Source organism: Miscanthus floridulus, chromosome 5 (genome assembly GCF_019320115.1).
Source record: "Miscanthus floridulus cultivar M001 chromosome 5, ASM1932011v1, whole genome shotgun sequence".
NCBI lineage: Eukaryota > Viridiplantae > Streptophyta > Magnoliopsida > Poales > Poaceae > Miscanthus > Miscanthus floridulus.
Window position 1 is genome coordinate 102850609 of NC_089584.1, and position 22830 is coordinate 102873438.

General features: G+C 48.8%; 1 protein-coding gene across 1 annotated transcript; it reads right to left on the reverse strand.

Annotated features, from left to right (window-relative positions):
• Nucleotides 1-3362: 3362 nt before the first annotated feature.
• LOC136450360 (probable magnesium transporter NIPA9) lies at nucleotides 3363-12635 on the reverse strand. The gene is made up of 9 exons (XM_066450762.1): nucleotides 12201-12635; nucleotides 12000-12098; nucleotides 11788-11917; nucleotides 11517-11605; nucleotides 5516-5572; nucleotides 5388-5446; nucleotides 5112-5232; nucleotides 4193-4341; nucleotides 3363-3764 (listed from the first exon to the last, which is right to left on the reverse strand). Exons 1-9 carry the CDS (start codon nucleotides 12309-12311, stop codon nucleotides 3548-3550), a joined length of 1032 nt encoding a protein of 343 aa, XP_066306859.1. The 5' UTR covers nucleotides 12312-12635; the 3' UTR covers nucleotides 3363-3547.
• Between the last annotated feature and the right edge of the window lie 10195 nt (nucleotides 12636-22830).

Below are 22830 nucleotides of genomic sequence, written 5' to 3' on the forward strand. Positions count from 1 at the left end.
AGATATTTTTTTTCCTCTCAATTATTTCATGTATAAATACTCTCTCATTCCAAATTGTAAGCCATTTTGGCTATCTAGCTGCATAACCAAAATTATATATCTAGAAAATCAAAACGAAGATTTGAAAAAAGGTGAGAATGTCTAGGAGCATAATCAAAATTATGTATCTAGAAAAATCAAGATGATCTGTAATTTAAAATAGAAAAAAATATAAAGTAGTAACATATTACTCCCTCCGTTTCTTACAAGTCACGTTAGTTTTTATCCTAGCTCAAACATTACTATCATTAACCATCCATTTTTTAGTTTCACAACATATGAATTATATATTATGAAAGTATTTCGCATAGTGAATCTAAAAAATATATCTCATGTCATGATCCTATATAATTTTTTGAAATGGATGATTAAAAATACAAATATTTGATTTGGGATAAAGTTAATATGACATGTAAAAAAATGGAGGGAGCACTAGATTGCTTGCTCAATTCACGTATATTGGGCACTCGGAGAATGATTGGACTTTGACCACCTACCTATAGTATTTGATTAAATTAAACGGAAAGGTCTTATATTTGTGGTTACCATCAAAGCTTGGTAAGTATAAATAAAAATTTTACAAGTGTTCACTAGTGAAGAAACACACGTAAACTCTCAAGTTTAGCTTAAGCATGAAGCCAGAGTAACGAAAATTTTGCTTGGCAACCCTCGAAATTATGAGTCTATAGTTATATATTTACAATAAATCACAGTATTATTATAATACGAATCTTCAGATTTTTCTATCGGCCACCCTTGAAATTATCAGAATTTGCGAAATTTTGAACCCTGGTTTGACCATAAAAGATTAACACGTTTTTTTTCCTTTTAAAAACTATACACCAAAAGACTATCTTTTGGACTTAACCGCTTCTTATTCTATATCCCCTTGTTTTCATAAAAATTCTCCCTTTTATGACGATATATTGCTATCAATTTATCATGACAACTGCAACCTGCAAATCATTAGCATTTCACTTTTATTTGGTTTTCGATGGAGTCGGAGTACGGCACTGGTAGCCAAAGATTCATGGCCAAGAAATCATACCTTAAGTATGATCCTTGAGCACCCAGTCGACCTGTTTTAATACGAGATAATCTAGTAAGTAGATGTAGACCTTATAATAGAAGTTTTTGCCCAAGAATGTTCAAAACTAATATCAGTTGAACCGCAAGACCTTTTGCCATTGAGAACCTTTTTTTCCTTCTCTTGAAAATTTGCCATTGAGAACTTTAGTCAACATGCTTTGTCCACTCGGAAAATGTGAGTACGTAGTGTTGCCATCACACTCTTAGGCCATGTTCGCTTGAACTTATCAGTCATACCATTTCACTAAAATAATAATGTTTTTCTCTCACAACAAATCAGCATCAGCATTAGCCGTTTTTTCAGCCAGCCGACAGGACCTTAGTAGTCAGGATTGGTAGAATAATGAGTCTCTAAACTTCCTAGATAACATAAAGGTGGCAAACAATGCTAGCTGGAAACAACGTGTCAGACAGGATAGGAGACACGCAATTCCCATGAATGAGATGAGTCTTGTATGTAAACTTGTAAAGTGAGATACTTGTGTATAGTCACATCGTTACACTTGTATGCAAAGAAGGTTTGGTGCCCCTGCCTACCCCGCTGAAAGACGAACAGTACAAGCGGCGCGAGGCAAAGCCCAAATCCAAAATCTTTTATTGTCTTAGGCACCCACAATGGTTAGATGCGTAAACTAGTTACTGGCCCACTTATCCAATAGTGTAAATTTTTAGCACATAACTTTTAACATATATAGTCCTACATGACACTCTCATATAACTCTGAAATGTGTGTAAGAGCTTAACTTTTCTTTTTTCTATTAAAATTTGAGAAAATGCTTAAAGTTGGCTTAAAAGTCGATTGTGGGAGCTGGTTCCTGCATGGTTCAAACGTTCTAGATGCTGACCAAGGCGACGGGTACGTACTTGTTGTATACCACGTAATAACAGGCGACAGGCGTTCATTTGTTGACGGGTCAGCTGAACTAGATAGATTATTATAAACAAAAAATGTCTGAACAAACAAAACCATATCTATTGTACTAGCATACACCTAACCCAACATAGGAAATGCCATTTTAATCGTGATAGGCCCGGGCTGTTTCAGATAGTGCTTGTAGTAGCTTGTCACAAAGGGAAACAAGAAGGAAGCATCTGCAAGGTACCTCACCTTTTATCTACAAAGCATGTTCTTCGGACTGATCCGAAATTCCTCACACACTTGTAATAACACATTCTGATTTGGGCCCGCTTGCCATTGGCAGCTTTGTTTGGCAGCATGGATAATGGAGACAATGAGATCAAACAATAATTTTATACTGATCCACTTGTTCCTTTATTTAATTGATGGTTTAGGACTTGGAAGGATACCTTTTGTGTAGATTAAAGATGTGCATCTTTTTTTTATAGAATTACAACACAGTAGATATGTGAGGACCTTGTTTTTTTTGTGTCTGTGGTTAAAGCCTGAAAACTCAAAATGAGGAAGAATGAAGGGGTGTGGAATAAAACTCCTGTGATGAAAATTAAGGACACCTTGAAATCGACCAACGCTCACATGAACCGTGAAAGGTTTGCATTGAAATGGTTAGACAGAACATCAAATGCTCATACAGATTTGTGTTATTGTGCACACATGGACAACAACCTAGTTGCCTCTAAGGCACCATTCAGAAAGCAGGCGCACACATGGGACAACTTGGCCTCTAGTTCAAGGTACCATTCAGAAACCTGCCTGCTGCCTCTGTTTTTTTTTTTTTTTTTGACAAGTACTCAAATATATTATCATTTGAACCAGAGTACAAACTTTTGGGAGAACATGTCCCAAAGATTAACTTGAGCTGAGACTCGTAGAAATGAACCCGTCTACAACAGCAAACACTGATCTTGCTTGGAGAAATCGCCAGACTCACTATCCCACTTGACCCTCAAAAAGCTCTCCTAAGCTCATCTTCTGTGCCGCAATATTTATAAATCTGCAAAACTTTTAGATTCAACTTTTTGGGGAAAAGGGACAGGATCCATAAACCTGGAGACCCCCACTGGTTTCCCTGCACCCCTTTCTGCACAACTCAACAAGGCTAGTACGAGCTGTCGAAAAATGGAGGATTACTGGTTTACTGCTGCATTTTCTATTTTCTGACAAAATTGCCAAATCTAATGGAACTGATTTGACAAAGAAATCATGCCACCAATCAATGACACTGGGTAACATTTCCCAACCTGTGATCATTGATGTAGCACTGCACAATACCAGCTCCGGATTTTGCACTTGGCACCAAACAAAAAACGAGACCTGATAAAAACTCACAGCATTTTTTTTTTCCAAATTTCTGTTAGACCTATAAAGGGCAGCATGGTGAATAACCAACCCAAACTTTTAAGGTGCTACTCTAGACTACGTTCACGGAACCATTCAATCAAACAATGACATGACAAATGAGAGGTGCCGAAACAAAGTTGCTCTAGTGGCAACATTTTTCTAGGCCTTCTCCTTTGTTGGAGAAGTAAGCAAGTGTAGTGACGATGTATGGATTGTCGTTGTTGGGATGGCGTCCTTCCCTCGTGCTGAACCAGGCCTCCTGATGCTGTGGGTGCGCTCTATGTTGCTCTTCAGAAACTTCTGCACAGGCCTAGGTAGACGTGCAATTAATCGGGCTGAACTAACAAGAAGTATCACTCCTGTGATGATGAAGAACCTGCAAGATTTAGCTAATTTCTTAGACTCCCAAACCGTTTGTTAAAAGAGAATCATTACTTTGGTTATCAGTAATCTTAACAGGTAGCAATATCATCATATGATTAAAGTAAACATATATGTAACAGGGACAGCTGTTAAAGAACTCCTCATCAGTTCCAAGATAACCCACCTAACAACTGGCAATTTTGTGGGCCTATCTGGTACATGGTCATCACATGAAACAATTGAATCCTCACAAGAACAGGGAAATCATATAGCACCAAAGCGGACCTAGTAGGCTAGTACTGCTCTTTAGCATCAGCACTAGATGAAATTGCTATGTATAACATAATGCAGATTGCAGTAGATGAGAATTAAAGCCAGTGAGAACAGAACCAAATCAAGCAGTGCAGTACAGGAGAATACAATGTAGCATAAAAGTATTACCATCCCAGTAAGAGGAAAAATCGAGCTGTGGGAGCTTTAGGCAGATGTTCATCAAGTGCAATCATGCCAGCTACAACACCAGACACTATAGATGCCACTGATGTACATGTAGATACAACAATTGCCCTCCCATGCTTGAGGCCTCGAGTCTGCATGGATAAAAGAACCATTAGAGAATACAGATGAAATCAGGACATCGCAAGAAAACTGTTGGGTTAGTCCTTATGGTTCATCTTAAACATACAAATGTTTCAAAAAAAACAGGTCGAATAGACTAGTGCAATTTATAATAGAAATAACAAACAGTACGATATCTGCAATGAAGAAAGCCACTAAAAAATTTGCAAATAACCCATGACCTTGAAATTTCAATTTCAGGGGTGTCGTAGGAGTTTCAATTTATGCATAAAAGCAGCCCATACGAGGCAAGCCACAAAAATTTGCAAATAATCCATGCCCTTGAAATTTCAATTTCAGGGTAAGTGTCCTAGGAGTTTCAATTTTATGCATAAAAGCAGCACATACTTTTCACCGGTGAAAAATAAAAAGTCACTCAGTCTCACTAAATGACTAAAAAACTGATTATAGTATTTTCAGCAAATGGTTACAACATTATACCCTGTCGGTCATACTGTTTATGAATTATATTTTTTTGTTTTCAACTTTCGTCTCTCTGGTCACTATGCGCAGCCCACTTCACAATCCTCCCCCCCCCCCCCCCCCTGTGGAGGCCTTGGCTTGTTGGCACCCTTCTTTTCAAGGTGTGGGTAGACAATTCACGAATTGCCGAATTGGTACAAGCGAAAAAACAATGGCAGCATATCTTCTAGAAACACAACAGATACATAGCACACATTCTGAGGAGGCTACGGTGGATGACACAAACCTGGTTGGCAAATCTCCAAAAAACTAGACGTACCTGATACACAAATCCCACTGCACTGCAGCAAACACTACAAGAAATGGCAGCAGGCACAACAATCTTCGGAAAACCCATCTCGGACATAACAAATCCCATCTTAGAGATCACTGAAGAAATCCTATATATGTAATGATGTTGTTAATCATGTGATCTCCTTACTAATAAATGGTAGTAACAAAATGATGAATGGGAAACCCTCAATTTAGTCACATCCTCATGCGACAAAAGGCTGTAGTATAGAATGATAAAACGGCATCAACAGTAGTAAATTACCCAAACAAAATGCCTGATTCTAAGCCATATATAATCTCCTCGATCACTTCGGGTCCAGTCTGCATGGGATGGCGCTGTGTCAAGACATGCAATACACAAACAGGCTTATAGAGTTATAAAATACTCACCAACTCTTGCTCGCGCCTTTGCTTTTTATACATATGAAGCCAAGTATTGAGCAGTACCTGAGATGGGAATGGACTATGGTAAGTTATTTACGGAGGTTACTGATGGGATAAGTCTCATGTGTGGGCTGGTCTTTGTGGGGCTGTGCTGGTCACATGGTCTTGTGGCTGCATGGTCTATTTTTAGAACAGCATCTTAGACTAGAGGACATCATCTTAGACTAGAGGACAACATCTTAGAGAACAGCATATTAGCATCTAGGACAACATCTTAGAATAGCATCTTAGACTAGCATCTTGACATATGTTTGGCTGGCTAGCAGCCTATAAATATGTACCCCTAACCCCTCAGGTTGATATGGCATTGAGAAATAAACCAGAAAATTGCCCCAACTCCTAGTGTCATCCTCTCTCAATGAGAGTAAGAATTCAGCGACTAACAACTGGTATCAGAGCCGTATTATCCTGTAGCCTGAGCATCTCCTGCTCATCTTCTTTCCCAGCCTCGCAACAGCCCCAGCTAAGAGCAGCAGCAGCTCCGGCCGCTCCTGCTCACTCCTCTCCCTCTGCGCGCTCGTCTGAAGCAGCCCTCTCCCCACGCAGCAGCCCCCCGGTAGCGCGTCATGTCCGCAGGGCAGTCTCAGCGCTCGGTCGCCTCGAGCACGCGGCGTCGGCAGGAGGCCGAACTTGCCGCGGCAGAGGAGCACGAGCGAGCGGCGGCAGAGACCACTGCGGCGGCGGCAAGGGCGTCGAGGCTGGCAGCGGCGGAGCTGGCAGCAGCCAGAGCGGAGGCGGAAGCAGCGGCGGCGGCGGATGCAGCGCGTGCGACGGCAGCAGAGGTCGAGGCCCTGCGCGGCAACATCAGCAGCTCCGTTTCTGCTGACGACAGCGCCGACGCGGACCTCAAGTTGCTGGGGAGGGAGGCAGGGAGAGCACGGGTGGCGCAGTGGGCAGCCGCCCACGCCCACGAGCGCGGCAGCAGCCCCAACAGGCGCGGACGCGCCGGTGGCGCTCCTGGAGGAGGCGCGCACGGCGACGGTGGCGGACGGGTCGATGGAGAGCGCGGCCTTCACAGGCAGCGTGGCTCTCTCTGCCCGGATCGGTACCAAGGTTACCATGGGCTCCAGGCTGTCGTCAGGGACATCGGCCCCGGCGGTGGGTGGCCTACCCTCACCAAGACCAACTACGTCGAGTGGGCTGCGGTGATGAGGGTAAAGCTCCATGTGCGGCACATGTGGGAGGCAGTCCGGTACGGTGACGTCGACTACGACCTAGATTGACGGCGAGATGCAGTTCTCGCTTACCAATGAGCAGACTGCCAATGAGGCTTGGGACGCCATCGCCGCGGCACACATCGGCAGCGACCGCGTCCGCAAGTCCAAACTGCAGGCACTTCGCAAGGAGTGGGAGAACCTGGCCTTCAAGCCAGGTGAGGATGTTGATGACTTCGCTCTCCGTCTCAACACTCTGTTGCAAAAGATGGTGCAGTTCGGCGATGACACCTACGGCGAGGAGAGAGCTGTCGAAAAGCTCTTCCGCTGCGTCCCAGAGAAGTACAAGCAGATGGCTCGCTCGATCGAGTCTCTGCTGGATCTCTCCACGATGTCGATCGAGGAGGCGATAGGTCGCCTCAAGGTCGTCGACAGCGATGAGCCACAGTCCCTCTCGGGGCCCATCACCCCTGGCGGGAAGCTCCTTCTCACTCGGGAGTAGTGGCTTGCCAGCCAAGGTGGCCGGAAGAAGGGAGAGCCTTCTTCGGCGACAGGCGGCCGCAAGCGTGGCAAGCCGCGCAAGGCGCACAAAGACGCCCAGGCCGGGGCGCGAGGACGTGCCGGGGGTGATGCTCGCAGAGGCGCCCAGGGCGGCGCCGCCGGCAGGCACAAGCCGGCATGAGACGACGCCTGCCGCAACTATAGCTAGCTTGGCCATTGGGCTAAGGACTGTCGACAGCCACGACGCGGCCAGGCCCACGTCGCACAGGCGGAGGAGGAGCCGGCTCTGTTCATAGCACATGCAAGCATCGAGCTACCTCCAGCGGCACCGGCCACAGCGGCTCTCCTCCACCTTGATGAGCCAAAAGCACACGCCCTCCTCGGCGACGGCTCTGGCAACGACAAGACTGACAGGTGGTGCCTCGACACCGGTGCCACCCATCACATGACCGGTCGACGGGAGTTCTTCACCGAGCTTGACTCTAGCGTCCGAGGCTCCATCAAGTTTGGGGATGCCTCCAGCGTGGAGATCAAGGGCGTCGGCTCCATCATCTTCACCACCGTGTCTGGTGAGCACAGGCTGCTCACCGGAGTCTACTACATCCCCGCGTTGAGGAACTCCATCATCAGCTTGGGACAGCTGGATGAGAACGGTTCGCGCGTGGTGGTTGAGGATGGAGTCATGAGGATTTGGGATCGCCGGCGCCGCCTTCTCGCCAAGGTATCCAGAAGCGCAAATCGACTCTACGTCCTTAACGTGCAGGTGGCACAACCCCTCTGTCTCGCTGCTCGTCGGGATGACGAGGCGTGGCAGTGGCACGAGTGTTTCGGGCACCTTCACTTCGAGGCCCTGAAGCGACTCAGTGCCACGAAGATGGTGCGAGGCCTGTCGTGCCTCGACCATGTGGAGCAGCTCTGCGACGTCTGCGTGTTGACGAAGCAGAGGTGACTCCCCTTTCCTCAACGGGCGAGCTTTCGAGCCAAGGAGAGGCTCGAGCTTGTGCACGGGGACTTGTGTGGCCCGGTGACACCGGCCACACCGGGAGGACGACGCTACTTCCTACTGCTCGTCGACGACCTCTCCCGCTACATGTGGGTGATGGTCCTCGACAGCAAGGGAGAGGCTGCGGACGCCATCAAGCGCTCGCAGGCTGCTGCAGAGGTGGAGTGTGGCAGCAAGCTGCGCGTGCTGCGCACCGACGACAGCAGCAAATTCACGGCAGCTGAATTCGCGTTGTACTGCGCTGATGAGGACATTCAGCGCCACTACTCCGCGCCGTACAGCCCACAGCAAAACGGCGTCGTCGAGCGGCGCAACCAGACGGTTGTGGGGATGGCTCGGGCCCTTCTCAAGCAGAGGGGGATGCCGGCTGTCTTCTGGGGAGAGGCGGTGGTGCCGGCCGTCAACATCCTCAACCGCTCACCTACCAAGGCGCTCGACGGCAGGACACCGTACGAGGCTTGGCATGGGCGCAAGCCGATGGTCTCCCACTTACGGGTCTTCGGCTGCCTCGCGATCGCCAAGGAGCTTGGCCACATCAGCAAGCTCGACGACAGGAGCACTCCGGGAGTGTTCATCGGGTACGCGGAGGGCTCGAAGGCCGCATCCTCGACCCGAAGACACAGCGTGTGCGCACGACGCGCGATGTTGTGTTCGACGAAGGGCGAGGATGGGCGTGGGACAAGGCGGTGGACGACGGCTCGGCTCCGACGTACGACGACTTCACTGTCGAGTACGTCCACTTCGAGGGAGCTGGGGGAGTAGGCAGCTCTTCTTCGACAAGCGCGTCTACCCCAGTCCTCGAGCCTCCACCGACCCCGGCGTCTGTTACTCCGACAGCACCACTCTCCAGCCAGGACCTCGGCTGCGATGAGTCCTTCGCCGGCTCCACCACAGCTGGCACCGCCACACACTCTAGCACCGACAGGCACCTCTCCGGGCACGCCTACTCCAACACCAGCTCGTGTCGAGCACAGCCCGGTTGAGCTCGCTACTCCGCTCTCTCACGAGGAGCGCATCGACGCGTACCACTACGGCGAGCCGTTGCGGTACCGTACGATGGAGAACCTTCTCGGCGACCAGCCGGTGCCGGGACCAGTGCCTCACGACTTGGAGGCGCAGTTGCACCTTGCGTGTGACGACGGCGAGCCTCGGTCGTTTGCAGAGGCCGAGAGACACGCGGCATGGCGCGCCGCGATGCAGTTGGAGATGGATGCAGTCGAGAAGAACCGCACCTGGGAGCTTGCTGACCTTCCTCGTGATCATCGCGCGATCACCCTTAAGTGGGTGTACAAGCTAAAGAGGGATGAAGCCAGCGCCATCGTCAAGCACAAGGCTCGCTTGGTGGCACGAGGTTTCGTGCAGCAGGAGGGGGTCGACTTCGATGACGCCTTTGCTCCCGTGGCACGGATGGAGTCCATGCGACTCCTCCTTGCGCTAGCTGCCCAGGAAGACTGGCGTGTTCATCACATGGACGTCAAGTCGGCGTTCCTTAACGGCGACTTGAAGGAGGAGGTCTACGTGCACCAGCCATCGGGATTTGCGATCCCCGGCAAGGAGGGCAAGGTGCTCCGCCTGCGCAAGGCCCTCTATGGCTTGCGGCAGGCACCGAGGGCATGGAATGCCAAGTTGGATTCCACGCTAAAGGGGATGGGCTTCGAGCAAAGCCCGCACGAGGCGGCCATCTACCGACGGGGCAGTGGAGGAAATGCTCTGCTGGTAGGTGTCTACGTCGACGACTTGGTGATCACCGGCACCAAGGATGCGGAGGTGGCAGCATTCAAGGAAGAGATGAAGGCCACCTTCCAGATGAGTAACCTGGAGCCTCTCTCCTTCTACCTGGGAATCGAGGTGCACCAGGATGACTCTGGGATCACGCTTCGACAGACCGCCTACGCCAAGCGCGTCGTTGAGCTAGCTGGGCTCACCGACTGCAACCCAGCTCTCACTCCGATGGAGGAGAGGCTGAAGCTGAGCCGCGACAGCACGACGGAGGTGGACGCTACGCAGTACCGTCGTCTTGTGGGGAGCCTTCGCTACCTCGTCCACACACGGCGGGACTTGGCATTCTCCATCGGCTACGTTAGTCGATTCATACAGCGACCGACGACGGAGCACCAGCAGGCTGTGAAGAGGATCATCCGCTACGTTGCGGGGACTCTCGATCACGGCCTCTACTAGCCTAGGTGCCCTGGGGCGGCACACTTCGTCGGGTACAGCGATAGCGACCACGCCGGCGACATCGACACCAGCAAGAGCACGAGTGGGATCCTCTTCTTCCTCGGCAAGTGCCTCGTTAGCTGGCAGTCGGTCAAGCAGCAGGTGGTGGCCCTGTCCAGCTATGAGGCCGAGTACATAGCGGCCTCCACCGCTTCAACTCAGGCGCTCTGGCTCGCTCGAGTGCTCGTTGATCTCCTCGGTAGAGACACTAAAGCGGTGGAGCTCAGGGTGGACAGCAAGTCCGCTCTGGCCTTGGCAAAGAACCCCGTGCTCCATGAACGCAACAAGCACATCCAGGTGAGGTACCACTTCATCCGAGGCTGTTTGGAGGAAGGGAGCATCAAGGCGAGCTACATCAACACCAAGGACCAGCTTGCGGACCTGCTCACCAAGCCCCTTGGGAGGGTCAAGTTCCTTGAGCTCTGCTCCAGGACCGGGATGGTTCAACTTTCCCACAGGACGATACACAAGACTTAGAGGGAGAATGATGGGATAAGTTTCATGTGTGGGCTGGTCTTTGTGGGGCTGTGCTGGTCACATGGTCTTTGTGGCTGCATGGTCTGTTTTTAGGACAACATCTTAGACTAGAGGACAGCATCTTAGAGGACAACATCTTAGACTAGAGGACAACATCTTAGAGGACAGCATCTTAGCATCTAGGACAGCATCTTAGACTAGCATCTTGGCATATGCTTGGCTGGCTAGCAGCCTATAAATATGTACCCCTAACCCCTCAGGTTGGTATGGCATTGAGAAATAAACCAGAAAATTGCCTCAACTCCTAGTGTCATCCTCTCTCGATGAGAGTAAGAATTCTGCTACTACCAAGAGTAAGAATTCAGCGACTAACAGTTACAACTTTCAAGAACTATTGGCAAAGCACAATTTTTCCCCCTCGAACTCGCAGGAGGGATACCAATCTAGGAATGCACATCTAACTGATAACTCTTGTTAGGAAGACATGAAAACTGAAGCAGAAAGACCTAGCTAAATACATAGCTTTCGGTGGAAAGCATATTAAGTGAATGTCATGTAATACTAGAACTTATGCAACACAGAGTATGGTACCTACAAACAAGATGACAATGGAGAGCACTAGCCAGGGTATATTTAAAAGAGGTATCTGGTCAACTTTCTGTTCCTCGCCTCCAACACCTACACCTGAAGTAAGTGAACACAGAATCAACCAAATGCATGAACAGCAGCCAATGAAATCATCAGAGTTCCTTAAAGCCTATATAAAAGGTCAATGAAATCTTCGTGAAACAATGAAGCCTATAGGAATGTCTGATTTCCATCTCTACTACAAATCACAAAGGTTCAGATTTGTGGATATCTGTTACCTATGGTGCCGAGACCAGCTAGCGTGATGGCAATCCAATCGAGGCCGTTCATAACCTCCTTGAGGTAAAAATGGGAGAAAACGCAGAGTATTGCGAGACCGCAACCAGCAATGGGCTGAACAACGGAGACCTGCGCCACCGTCGGCAAGGGACCATAAGCGACCCAATCACCGCACGAAATGCACAGGGAAAAGAGGCAAGAGGCAACGCACCGGCGCCTGAGAGAGCGCGGTGAGCATGAGCGCGGCACCGCACATGTCCATAAGGAAACCGCTGATCCAGAGCTGGTTAGACGCGTACGCCTTGACCACCTGCGCGCACGGACAGGAACGCCGTAACTCGTAAGGCTCAGCGGCGCGATCTGGAGCGAAAGGAGTTTGGCGAAGGAAGGGGATGGGTCATAGGGGGAATACCTTGAGCTTGAGGGAGAGGGGAGGGAGGATGAGGGTGCCCTTCTTCTGCAAGACCTTGCCGATGTTATTGCCGGCGGTGCCCGCCAGGGTCAGCGCCACCGACTCCCACATCTCGCCTCCGCCGGCGCCGATCCGATCGAACCCCTTCGTGCGCCGTGCGCCGTGCGCCGTGCGCCGGGCTAAGACAGATTGGAGGGGTGGAGGAGCAGGAGCAAGTGGAGGAGGAGACCACGAGGGAGAGAGGTGGCCGAGTCGTGGTAGGGCTGCGCTTTTCTCGGCCGTGTGCCCGTGCTTGCAGGTGCCGCGGCTCGTAGCTTCGGGGCGGTGTCCTCTCCTCCCTGTCTCTCTGCTGCTGCCGCGGCCGTTGTTGGATTGGATGGGCGGCGGTGGTGGGCTGGTGGCATCGTCGCTGCTGGTGGTGGGTCGCGTGTGCGGGACGGGACGGCATGTTTGCGACGCGTGACGCGAGTATATTCTCTTCCGTGTTCTTCTGCTTGGGCTGGTATTTTTGGGCTCTAGGAATTTGGAAGGCATATAATTCGGTAAAATATTCAGCCCAAACATTTTATTAAGATTTCAATTTCATGTATTTTAGCAAATCTTACGGTAATTATTTTTACAGGTTTATCGTGCAACGTAGCTTTTACGATCTCTAGGCCAAAGAAGCAAGCACCTTATTGCCTGATTATTACTATCTATAGCATGGGCCCCCAGTCCCCATCACAATCTTTGAGCTTCAGTTTGTTTTTCACACTAAAAAAAATAGAGCTTAGAGGAACTCCGACGTGAGTCTTGTTTTCTTTGCATATTCTCTAGCAAAAGCCCTCAAATTAGGGCTCTTAAATCCAATTTAAGAGTGGCATATGAAACCAATTTATCATTCAGCCATATCCACCGATCACCATCATTCCAATCTACTCATGACTTCTAGTAGACACTGGCACAGCGGTATATGGGACTTACTCATCATTTGACCATATCCACTGTCGTTCCAATCGGAAGAGGAGGGGAGGAGCACTGGATATGGCACGGGGAGGTCGAGGAGCATCCACGATCGTTCTAATTGGGAGAGGAGGGGGGCACCGGATATGGCACGAGGAGGGAAGCCATGTGCGAGGTTGAGTGCCTTGCCAATAGGAAAGGAGCCGCATGGGGACAGGGGCCGCGACAGGGTCGAGTGCCTTGTCGGGTTCCAAATTCCAATAGAATTAGCTATGAGGGCTCGGAAGATGAGGGGGTAGCATCGAAAACACCACAAGGAGAAAGAGGGCATGAGGAGACCGAGGAGGCTAGGAGCACCAAAGCATGAGGAGGAGCCGTAGCGGGGTCAAGTGCCTTGCCAAGAGGAGAGGAGCTGCATTCAATAGGCCTCGCTAGGACAAGACGAGCGCCGAGGAGACAAGGGGGTGGAGTTGTGTCAGCCACGTAGGGGTGGAGAATATGGTGGCAACACAGGAGAAAGTGGAGACGGGAAAAAAAGATGTGTTGTAGTGAGTTGTGAGATTTAGGGGACCTCCATAAAATTGGGACCTGAATTGGGGCCTATTTAAGATCCCAGTTAGAGATGCTCTAATAATAGCTCCAATGTACATGCTAAGTGGGTACAAAGAGGAGAGACAAGAAAACAAAGAAGTTGCAATGCATTGCAATGGAGGTGCTAGCGAGAAACCCCTTAGAACCAGTTGCTTACTTTTATACCCAGTGTCAACATTAAGGTTGCGTTTAGTTCGCGAAATAAAAAATTTTGGATGTCACATCGAATGTTTCGGGGATGTCGGAAGGAGTTTTTGGATACTAATAAAAAAACTAATTACATAGCTCGCCTGGAAACTGCGAGACGAATTTATTAAGCCTAATTAATCCATCATTAGCGCATGTTAGTACTGTAGCACTTATGGCTAATCATGGACTAATTAGTCTTAAAACATTCGTCTTGCGATTTCCAACCAAACTATGCAATTAGTTTTTTTCGTCTATATTTAATACTCCATGCATGTGCCGCAAGATTCGATGTGATAGTTTAGGGTGAAAATTTTTGAAAACTAAACCAGGCCTAAACAAACAATTTGCTTTGGAAAAGTGGAGAGCGGGGACGGTTGGGATAGTTGGGGAGGGAGAGTATTTTATCCTCAGTGGACCCTCATTTAGAGATCCCAAACTTACCAACTGTTGGAGCTATTTTTGCTAATCTAGCAACTTCAAACGATGCAAGCTTTGCACCTCCTCTCAAGATCATACACTAAAGTTGCCTTAAGGGTCTGTTTGGATGTACTAGGAGTAAAATCAAGTAGTCTTATTGTTAGTTCGTATTTATGGACTAATAGACTAAAAGCATTTCCAAGAGTCTTTCTAAACCTCATTCTCTAAATCATCATTTAGAGAGTCATTTGCATAAAAGTCACTTTCTATATCTTTTCACTCTCCATCAGTTTTTCTATATCTTGTGTGTACTCTCAAAAGCCATTCTCGTTTTCTATCTTTGGCTAGCGATATATCCAGAATAGAAGATAGCTATATTTGGATAACCAAACAAAGCTCTTGGAGGGTACTTTTCCATCAAAATTTCTATTCCAAGCAATTAGGAAAGATATAGAGTCTCTTGGAGTTGCTCTAAGGGTATGTTTCAGATAGACTATGTTGGTCTATGTCTTAGCCTTTGAACATTGGGTTGTCACTCAAGTAACCGAAAGCACCAAAGTAACCGAATGAAAGGAACAGGAAGAACGAAAAGCACTTACAAACGACTCAAGGAATTAGGGTTTCATTCCTCCCCCTTACATAGCTCTCCTAGAGCTCGATTTATACATATCCATATCTTTTACAAGGACAGAAATGCCCCTCCAACTACCCAGATCCTAAGACATTCCAAATCGTCAGGGCGTTTCTAGTCCATTCCGCCTTTGGCCTCCCCCAGTAAGCGCCTTCCTCGCCTGGTCCCTTCTACTTTACAGCCGGCACAAGGGGCCCTGCCAAAGGAACCGCTTTGCCTCTATTGTTCTGCTCGCCTCCGTCTTTTCGTAACACAAAGACGAAAAGGGGTTAGCTGCACAACATGCGCATACCAAGTCGAAATGAAAGTGTCATGCTGAGCGAAAGGGCTTTTGCACCCTTCCGATGAAATGTCGTCAACATGCCCGAAAGACCTTTCGGCTAGACGAAAGGCCTTTCGGCCAACCAGTGGGTGTTATCTCTCGATGACCATGCTGGTAGCTAGACATCAATGTCGATAAACGATTGCTGAAAGACCTTTTAGCCAACCAGCAGGTGTTATCTCCCGACGACCATGCCAGTAGCCAGACGTCAGTGCCGATAAGCGATGGCCGAAAGGCCTTTTGGCTAGACGAAAGGCCTTTTGGCCAATCGATAGGCATTATGCCTTGATAACCATGTCGATAGCCAGATTCTAATGCTGAAAGGTGATGGCCGAAAGACCTTTTCGCTAGACAAAAGGCCTTTTGGCCAACCCGGTAGCTCCAGCGGGCCTTTCGGCAATCGTTGGTGAAAAAAGGTTGATAGATAAAGGGAAATAGGGGGACCAAAACATCATGCCATCCCCCAACAGTAGCCCCTCGGTGCCTCCATTCATCGCTTGCATCAAAGGGGGCGCTGCTTCTTTATCATGTTTTGGCCTACGGCGCTGCCCCCCTGAGTTACGAAACACGTGCCTGACTGATATATATATGCAACCCTTTTGGGTGTGTTTGTTGCCTCTTGGTGTTTGAACAGCTAGATGATCGCTTGTAGCTTCCTACGCTTTTGGCTAACATTTCGCAACTCCTTGGTGGCTTCACATTTTGTTTTTGGCTTTGGTAATTTGTTCTTATCTTTGTTGCTTTTTTGCATTTCCTTTACCGTTTATTGTTTTTTCTTTCTTGTTGCATTTGTGATTTTGCTGTCTCTTTAGATGGCTTGCTCGGTAGAGACATATTCGTCCTCTGATTCATCAAGCGATAATGATAACAACTCAGGGTCTTTGGACCAGAGGACTGATAGGACGAAAGGTCATTCATCATAGACTTCGGTTTTGTCCAGCAGTAGGGCTTTCATATCTTCATGCTGAAACCGACATGATTGCCATGACAGTACTACTGGGCGTTCCGCTGGTGTTGAACCAACAAATCCAAATGAGTTTGAAATGCCAAAACAAGTTTGGGGCATTGTTGTGCTGCTTTGAGTTAATCATTCGTAGTTTCAAGAATACGTGAACAAGGGGTACATAGCTCCAGACAGTTTGGGACATCTGTGGTTTCGGCCTCCTGGTGACGAGATTCTAGCGCAGCCTCGGCCATATGAGGCAGACTCGGTCGAGCGAAGTGAGGAGCGAGGGAAGCTTTCACCCTTACTTCCCAATGGCAAATTAGCATGGATATGATCGAAGAATGGATAGCCCTTGGTCAAAAGTTGTTGTGCATCCGCACCAAGTTTGAAGGCATAGTTGACCTTGATGGGTATAAAGGCCCAACAATAGTGTGCAAAAGGCCAAATGCTTTCGGTAATGATAAGGTATTCGTTGACTCTGCTTCTGAACCGAAGCCTCCAGTGTTGGAGTTTTTGTATTTAGTTTTTAACGAATGGTTTTAAGACTAAACTTAAAAGAATTGATGCTATGTTTTCAAAAGGGATGGACGAAAACTAGAATACTAGTAGGCTTCACTGCTAGACCCTTGGTTGTATTTAGTGAAAAGTGACACCGTCCGTCGACCCTTTCGGCGAGGGGTGGCAAAACGTGTGTGATAGGGATTCATCGCCAACCCTTTAGCATGACTTAGTGAAGAACGGCACCACCCCAACCTTTTCGATGAAGGGTGACGATACGTGCGAAAGGGCTTCGCTGCTAGCCCTTCAGTGTGATTTGGAACAAAGCGGTGCCATCCCCCAACCTTTTCGGCTAGGGATGGCGATACACACGCGTTATGATTTTGTTGCCAACCTTTCAATGCGACTTAGTGAAGGATAGTGCCGCCCCAACCTTTTCGGTGGGGGGGGCGAAATGCGCGTGATATGTTTCGTTGCTAACCCTTCAGTGCGACTTAGGGAAGAATAGTGCTGCCCCAACCTTTTCGGTGGGGGTGGCGAAATGCGCATGATAGGGTTTCGTTACCAACCCTTTAGCGTGACTTAGTGAAGAATAGTGCTGTCCCTAATCTTTTCGGTAGGGGTGGCAAAACGCGCGATAGGGCTTTGGTGCCAGCCCCTCAACGCAACTTAGAGAAAAACGGTGACGTCCTTCAATCTTTTTGGCGAGGGATGGAGAAACGCACGTGATAGGGCTTCAATTCTAGCCCCTCAGCGCAACTTAGAGAAGAACGACACCGTCCCTCAACCTTTTCGACGAGGGATGGCGAAATGTGTGCGATAGGGCTTCAGTGCCAGCCCTTCGGCGCAACTTAGAGAAAAACAGCGTCGTCCCCTAACCTTTTCAGTGAGGGATGGCGAAACGCGCGTGATAGGGCGTTGGTGCTAGCCCCTTGGTGCACTTTAGAGAAGAACAACGATGTCCCCTAACATTTTCGGTGAGAAATGGCGAAACGCGCATGATAGGGCTTCAGTGCCAGCCCTTCAATGCAACTTAGAGTAAAACGGCACCGTCCCCCTACCTTTTTGGTGATGGATGGTGAAACATGCGTGATAGGGCTTCAGTGCTAGACCCTCGACGCAACTTAGAGAAGAATGGCATTGTCCCCCAACCTTTTTGATGAGGGATGGGAAACACGTGCGATAGGGATTCAGTGCCTGCCCCTCAGCGTAACTTAGAGAAAAACAACATCGTCCACCAACCTTGTTGGTTAGGGATGGCGAAACACACATGATAGGGCTTCAGTGCCAGCCCTTCGGCGCAACTTAGAGAAAAACGGTGCTTTCCTTCAACCTTTTTCGGTGAGGGATGGAGAAACACGTGCCATAGGGCTTTAGTGCCAGCCCCTCAGCGTAACTTAGAGAAAAAAGGAGCCGTCCCCCAACCTTTTCAGTGAGGGATGGCAAAATGCGCATGATAGGGCTTTGGTGCCAGCCCCTCGGTGCAACTTAGAGAAGAACGGCACCGTCTCCCAACCTTTGCGGCGAGGGATGGTGAAACATGTGAGATAGGGACTTAGTGCCAGCCCTTCGGCGCAACTTAGAGAAAAACGGTGCCGTCCCCCAACCTTTTCGGTGAGGGATGGCGAAACATGCATGATAGGGCTTTGGTGTCAGACCCTCGGTGTAACTTAGAGAAGAACAGCGCCGTCCACCAACCTTTTTGGCGAGGGATGGCGAAACATGTGTGATAGGGCCTCAGTGCCAGCCCTTCAGCTCAACTTAGAGAAAAACAACGTCGTCCCCAACCTTTTCGATGAGGGATGGTGAAACGCATGCGATTGGGCTTCGATGCTAGCTCCTAGGCACAACTTAGAGAAGAACGACTCAGCCCCCACCTTTTCTTACTAATTAGCCAATGTTTCACTCGCTATGGACAAAAGGCTTGCCGATGAACCAATGGCGAAAGAAACCATTGGTTTTCACCTAGTTTGCTCAGGAAAGCTCAGAAGCTTTCAACCTACCTTTCACCTGACTCAATGAAACCAATGGCACAAGAGGCCGAGGGGGAATGATGTCACGACCGTCACGGGGTGTGACTCGAAGTAGTGGTATAGCTTCCTCTTGGTGATGAGGACGGCATATAGGAGCTTCTGGATTTGGGAGTAGTGGGTCTTAGAGTCAGATAGTACCTCGCTGATGAAGTACACAGGGCGCTGCACCTTGAAGGCATGCCCCTCTTCCTCTCGCTCTACTACTAGGGCGGCACTGACCACTTGTGTGGTGGCGGCTATGTATAGCAGGAGGGATTCTTCGTTGCTCGGAGGAACTAGGATCGGGGGCCCTTGTCAGAAGCAGTTTGACCATGTCAAGTGCCTCCTATGCCTCGGATGTCCACTCGAAGCGGTCGGCTTTCTTTAGGAGTCGATAAAGGGGGAGACCTCATTCGCTGAGGCGTAAGATGAATTAGCTAAGTGCGGCGAGGCACCCTATGATTCGCTGAACCCCCTTTATGTTCTGAATCGGGCCCATCCTTGTGATGGCTGAGATTTTCTCTGGGTTGGCCTCGATGCCACGCTCAGAGACGATGAAGCCGAGCAGCATGCCCCTTGGGACCTCAAAAACACACTTCTCAAGATTGAGTTTGATGCTGTTCGCTTGGAGTTTTGCAAAGGTCTGCTCAAGATCAAAAACAAGGTGGTCAGCCTGTTTGGACTTAACTACGATGTCATTGATGTTGGCCTCAATGGTCCACCCAATGAGGTCCCCGAAGCATTTGATCATACAGCACTGGTACGTAGCCCCAGCGATCTTTAGTCCGAATGACATTGAAACATAGCAGAACGATCCGAAGGGGGTGATGAAAGACATCACGAGCTGGTCGGACTCTTTCATCGTGATTTGATGGTAGCCAGAGTACACATCAAGGAAGTAGAGGGTTTCGCATCCTGAGGTAGAGTCGATTATTTGGTCTATGCACGGCAAAGGAAATGAATCCTTTGGGCACACCTTGTTGAGACCCGTATAGTCAACACTCATCCTTCATTTCCCACTCTTCTTTCATACAAGAACGGGATTAGCTAACCACTCTAGGTGGTTGAAAGGTCCTAATATGGCTAGAGGGGGGTGAATAGCCTATTTAAAAATCTATAAATCAACTAGAGCAATTTAATTAGTATGACAAATAGCGAAATACAAACTTGCTCTAGCTCTACAAGGGTTGCAAGCCACCTATCCAATAATTCTAGTTGCAATAATTACTAGGCACACAACTTGTAATGTTACTACTCACTAAGAGCTCTCAATCTTGCTACTCTAAAGAACTTCACTAGATGAACTTAAAATAACAAAGCAAGCTCTCAATTCTAATTACACTAAAGAGCTTGCCATAACTAGTTTGCAAGAATATAAATAAGTGAGTAGGGTGATTATACTGCCATGTAGAGAAGTGAACCAATCACAAGATGAATACTAAATCAATCACCGGGAGAATACCAAAGGGCAAGAGACAACTAATTTTTCTCCTAAGGTTCACGTGCTTGCCGGCACGCTAGTCCCCGTTGTGTCTACCAACACTTGGTGGTTCGATGACTAAGAGGTGTTGCATGAACCTCGTCCACATAATTGGATACCGCAAGAACCTACCCACAAGTGAGGTAACTAAATAACATGAGCAATCCACTAGAGTTACCTTTTGGCTCTTAGCCGGGGAAGGCACAAGACCCCTCACAATCACCATGATCGGAGCCAGAGACAATCACCAACCTCCGCTCAACAATCCTTGCTACTCCAATCCATCTTGGTGGTAGCAACCACCAAGAGTAACAAGTGAATCCCACAACGAAACACGAATGCCAAGTGCCACTAGATGCAATCACTCAAGCACTGCGCTTGGATTCTCTCCTAATCTCACAATGATGATGAAACAATGATGGAGATGAGTGGGAGGGCTTTGGCTAAGCTCACAAGGTTGCTATATCAATGCAAATGGCCAAGGGAGTGAGCTTGAGCTGGCCATGGGGCTTAAATAGAAGCCCTCACGAAATAGAGCCGTTGTACCCCTTCACTGGGCACAACACGGGGTGACCGGATGCTCCGATCAGTTCGATCGGACGCAGGACCCCAGCGTTTGGTCGCCTGATGCTTGCCATGTGTCATCAGCTTCAAACACCGATCGCCTAATCTCATTGGTCAAGTGATGATCAGAAGCGTCAGTTAGAAAGTGACCGGACGTAGGACCCCAGCATCTGGTCATTTTTAGTAAGGTTCCAAACGCTAAATTTCATGACCAGACGCGTCTGGTCATGCTCGACCGGACTCATCCGGCGTTCGGTCACTCAATGTTTCCTCTGTGCGCCTCACATTAGCGTACGTCAGCACTGACCAGACTCAGACCATGAGTGTCCGATCAGTTTACACGCTAGCGTCCAATCACAAGACCGAGACCATGTGCTTACTACTGTCACTGACCGGACTCTGAACCCAGCGTCCGGTCACTACACCACCAGCGTCTAGTCACTCTGTGAACCCCTGCCTTTTTTGTATAGAGCATCTAGTGGCACTTTGATAACGGCATTTTAATATGAGTTTCACCCCTCTTAATAGAATAGCCATCTAACCTAAATGTGATCACACTTGCTAAGTGTCTTGATCATGGAAACAAAATGGCTCCTACTATTTATACCTTTGCATTGAGCCTTTTATTTTTCTCTTTCTTCTTTTCTAAGTTCAAGCATTTGATCATCACCATGCCATCACCATCGTCATGATCTTTGCCATTACTTCATCACTTGGAGTAGTACTATCTATCTCATAATTACTTTGATAAACTAGGTTAGCACTTAGGGTTTCATCAATTAACCAAAATCAAACTAGAGCTTTCAGTGGTACACTTCCTTGATGAATCCGGTCGCCGAAAGTTTGGCTATCTCCTCACCGATGGCCCTGTGTTTCTCCTCATTGAAGCGACGTAGGCGTTGCTTCACCAGCCTAGAGCCCGGGTGGATCTTCAAGGTATGCTCAGCGACCTCCCTCGGAATGCCTAGCATATTCGAGGGTTTCTACACAAAGATGTTTTTGTTGTCGTGGAGGAAGTCAACGAGCGTGCTTTCCTATTTGGAGGAAAGCGTGGTACCAATACATACCATTTTGCCCTCGGAGCTATTGAGGTCTACGAGGACTTCCTTAGAGCCCTCTACTGGTTTGAACGACCTGATCGACTTCTTAGCGTTAGGCACTTCTTTGGTGAGCTCTTCCCTAAGGGTGGCGAGCTCTCTGGCGGCGATGATTGTTGCGGCATGACCGCAACACTTGACTTTGCACTCATAGGCGTGCTGGAAGGAGGTGCCAATGGTGATGACCCTGTGGGGGCCTGACATCTTCAGCTTGAGGTATGTATAGTTGGGAATGGCTATGAACTTCACGTAGCATGGACGTCCTAGGATGGCGTGGAAAGTTCTGGGGCACCCAACCACCTCAAAGGTGAGGGTTTCAGCCCTATAATTGAACTGATCCCCAAAGGAAATGGGTAGATCGATCTACCTGAGTGGCATGGCCTGCTTACTGGGCACGATGACGTGAAAAGGTGCTCGGGTTAGGCGGAGGTGTGTCCGGTCGATGCCCATCTCATCGAGCGTCTTTGTGTACATGATGTTGAGGCCGCTGCCTCCATCCATCAGTACTTTGGTGAGCCGCTTTGGGTCGACGATCGGGTCAACCACAAGCGAATATCTCCCGGGGTGCCGGACGCTATCCGGATGGTCGGTACGATCGAAGGTTATGGCGGATTCTGACCACTAGAGGAAGGGAGGTGTGGCTAGTTTAGCCATGTAGACCTCATGGCATGCGACCTTCTGACGGCATTTGGAGTTGTAGGCCGCTGATCCTCCGAAGATCATAAGGCAGCCGTTCGGCATTAGAAAGCCATCGTCCTTCTCCTTGGCGTCGTCCATAGTGGGGGAAGGGTCCTTCCCCTGCTCTCCTTTGTTGGAGCCTCTAGACAAGAACCGCCATATGAGGCTATAGTCCTTGAGCAGATGCTTAACAGGAAAGGCGTGGTTCAGGCATGGCCCCTTGAGTAATTTTTTGAAGTGGTTCGGAGTGCCCTCCATGGGCT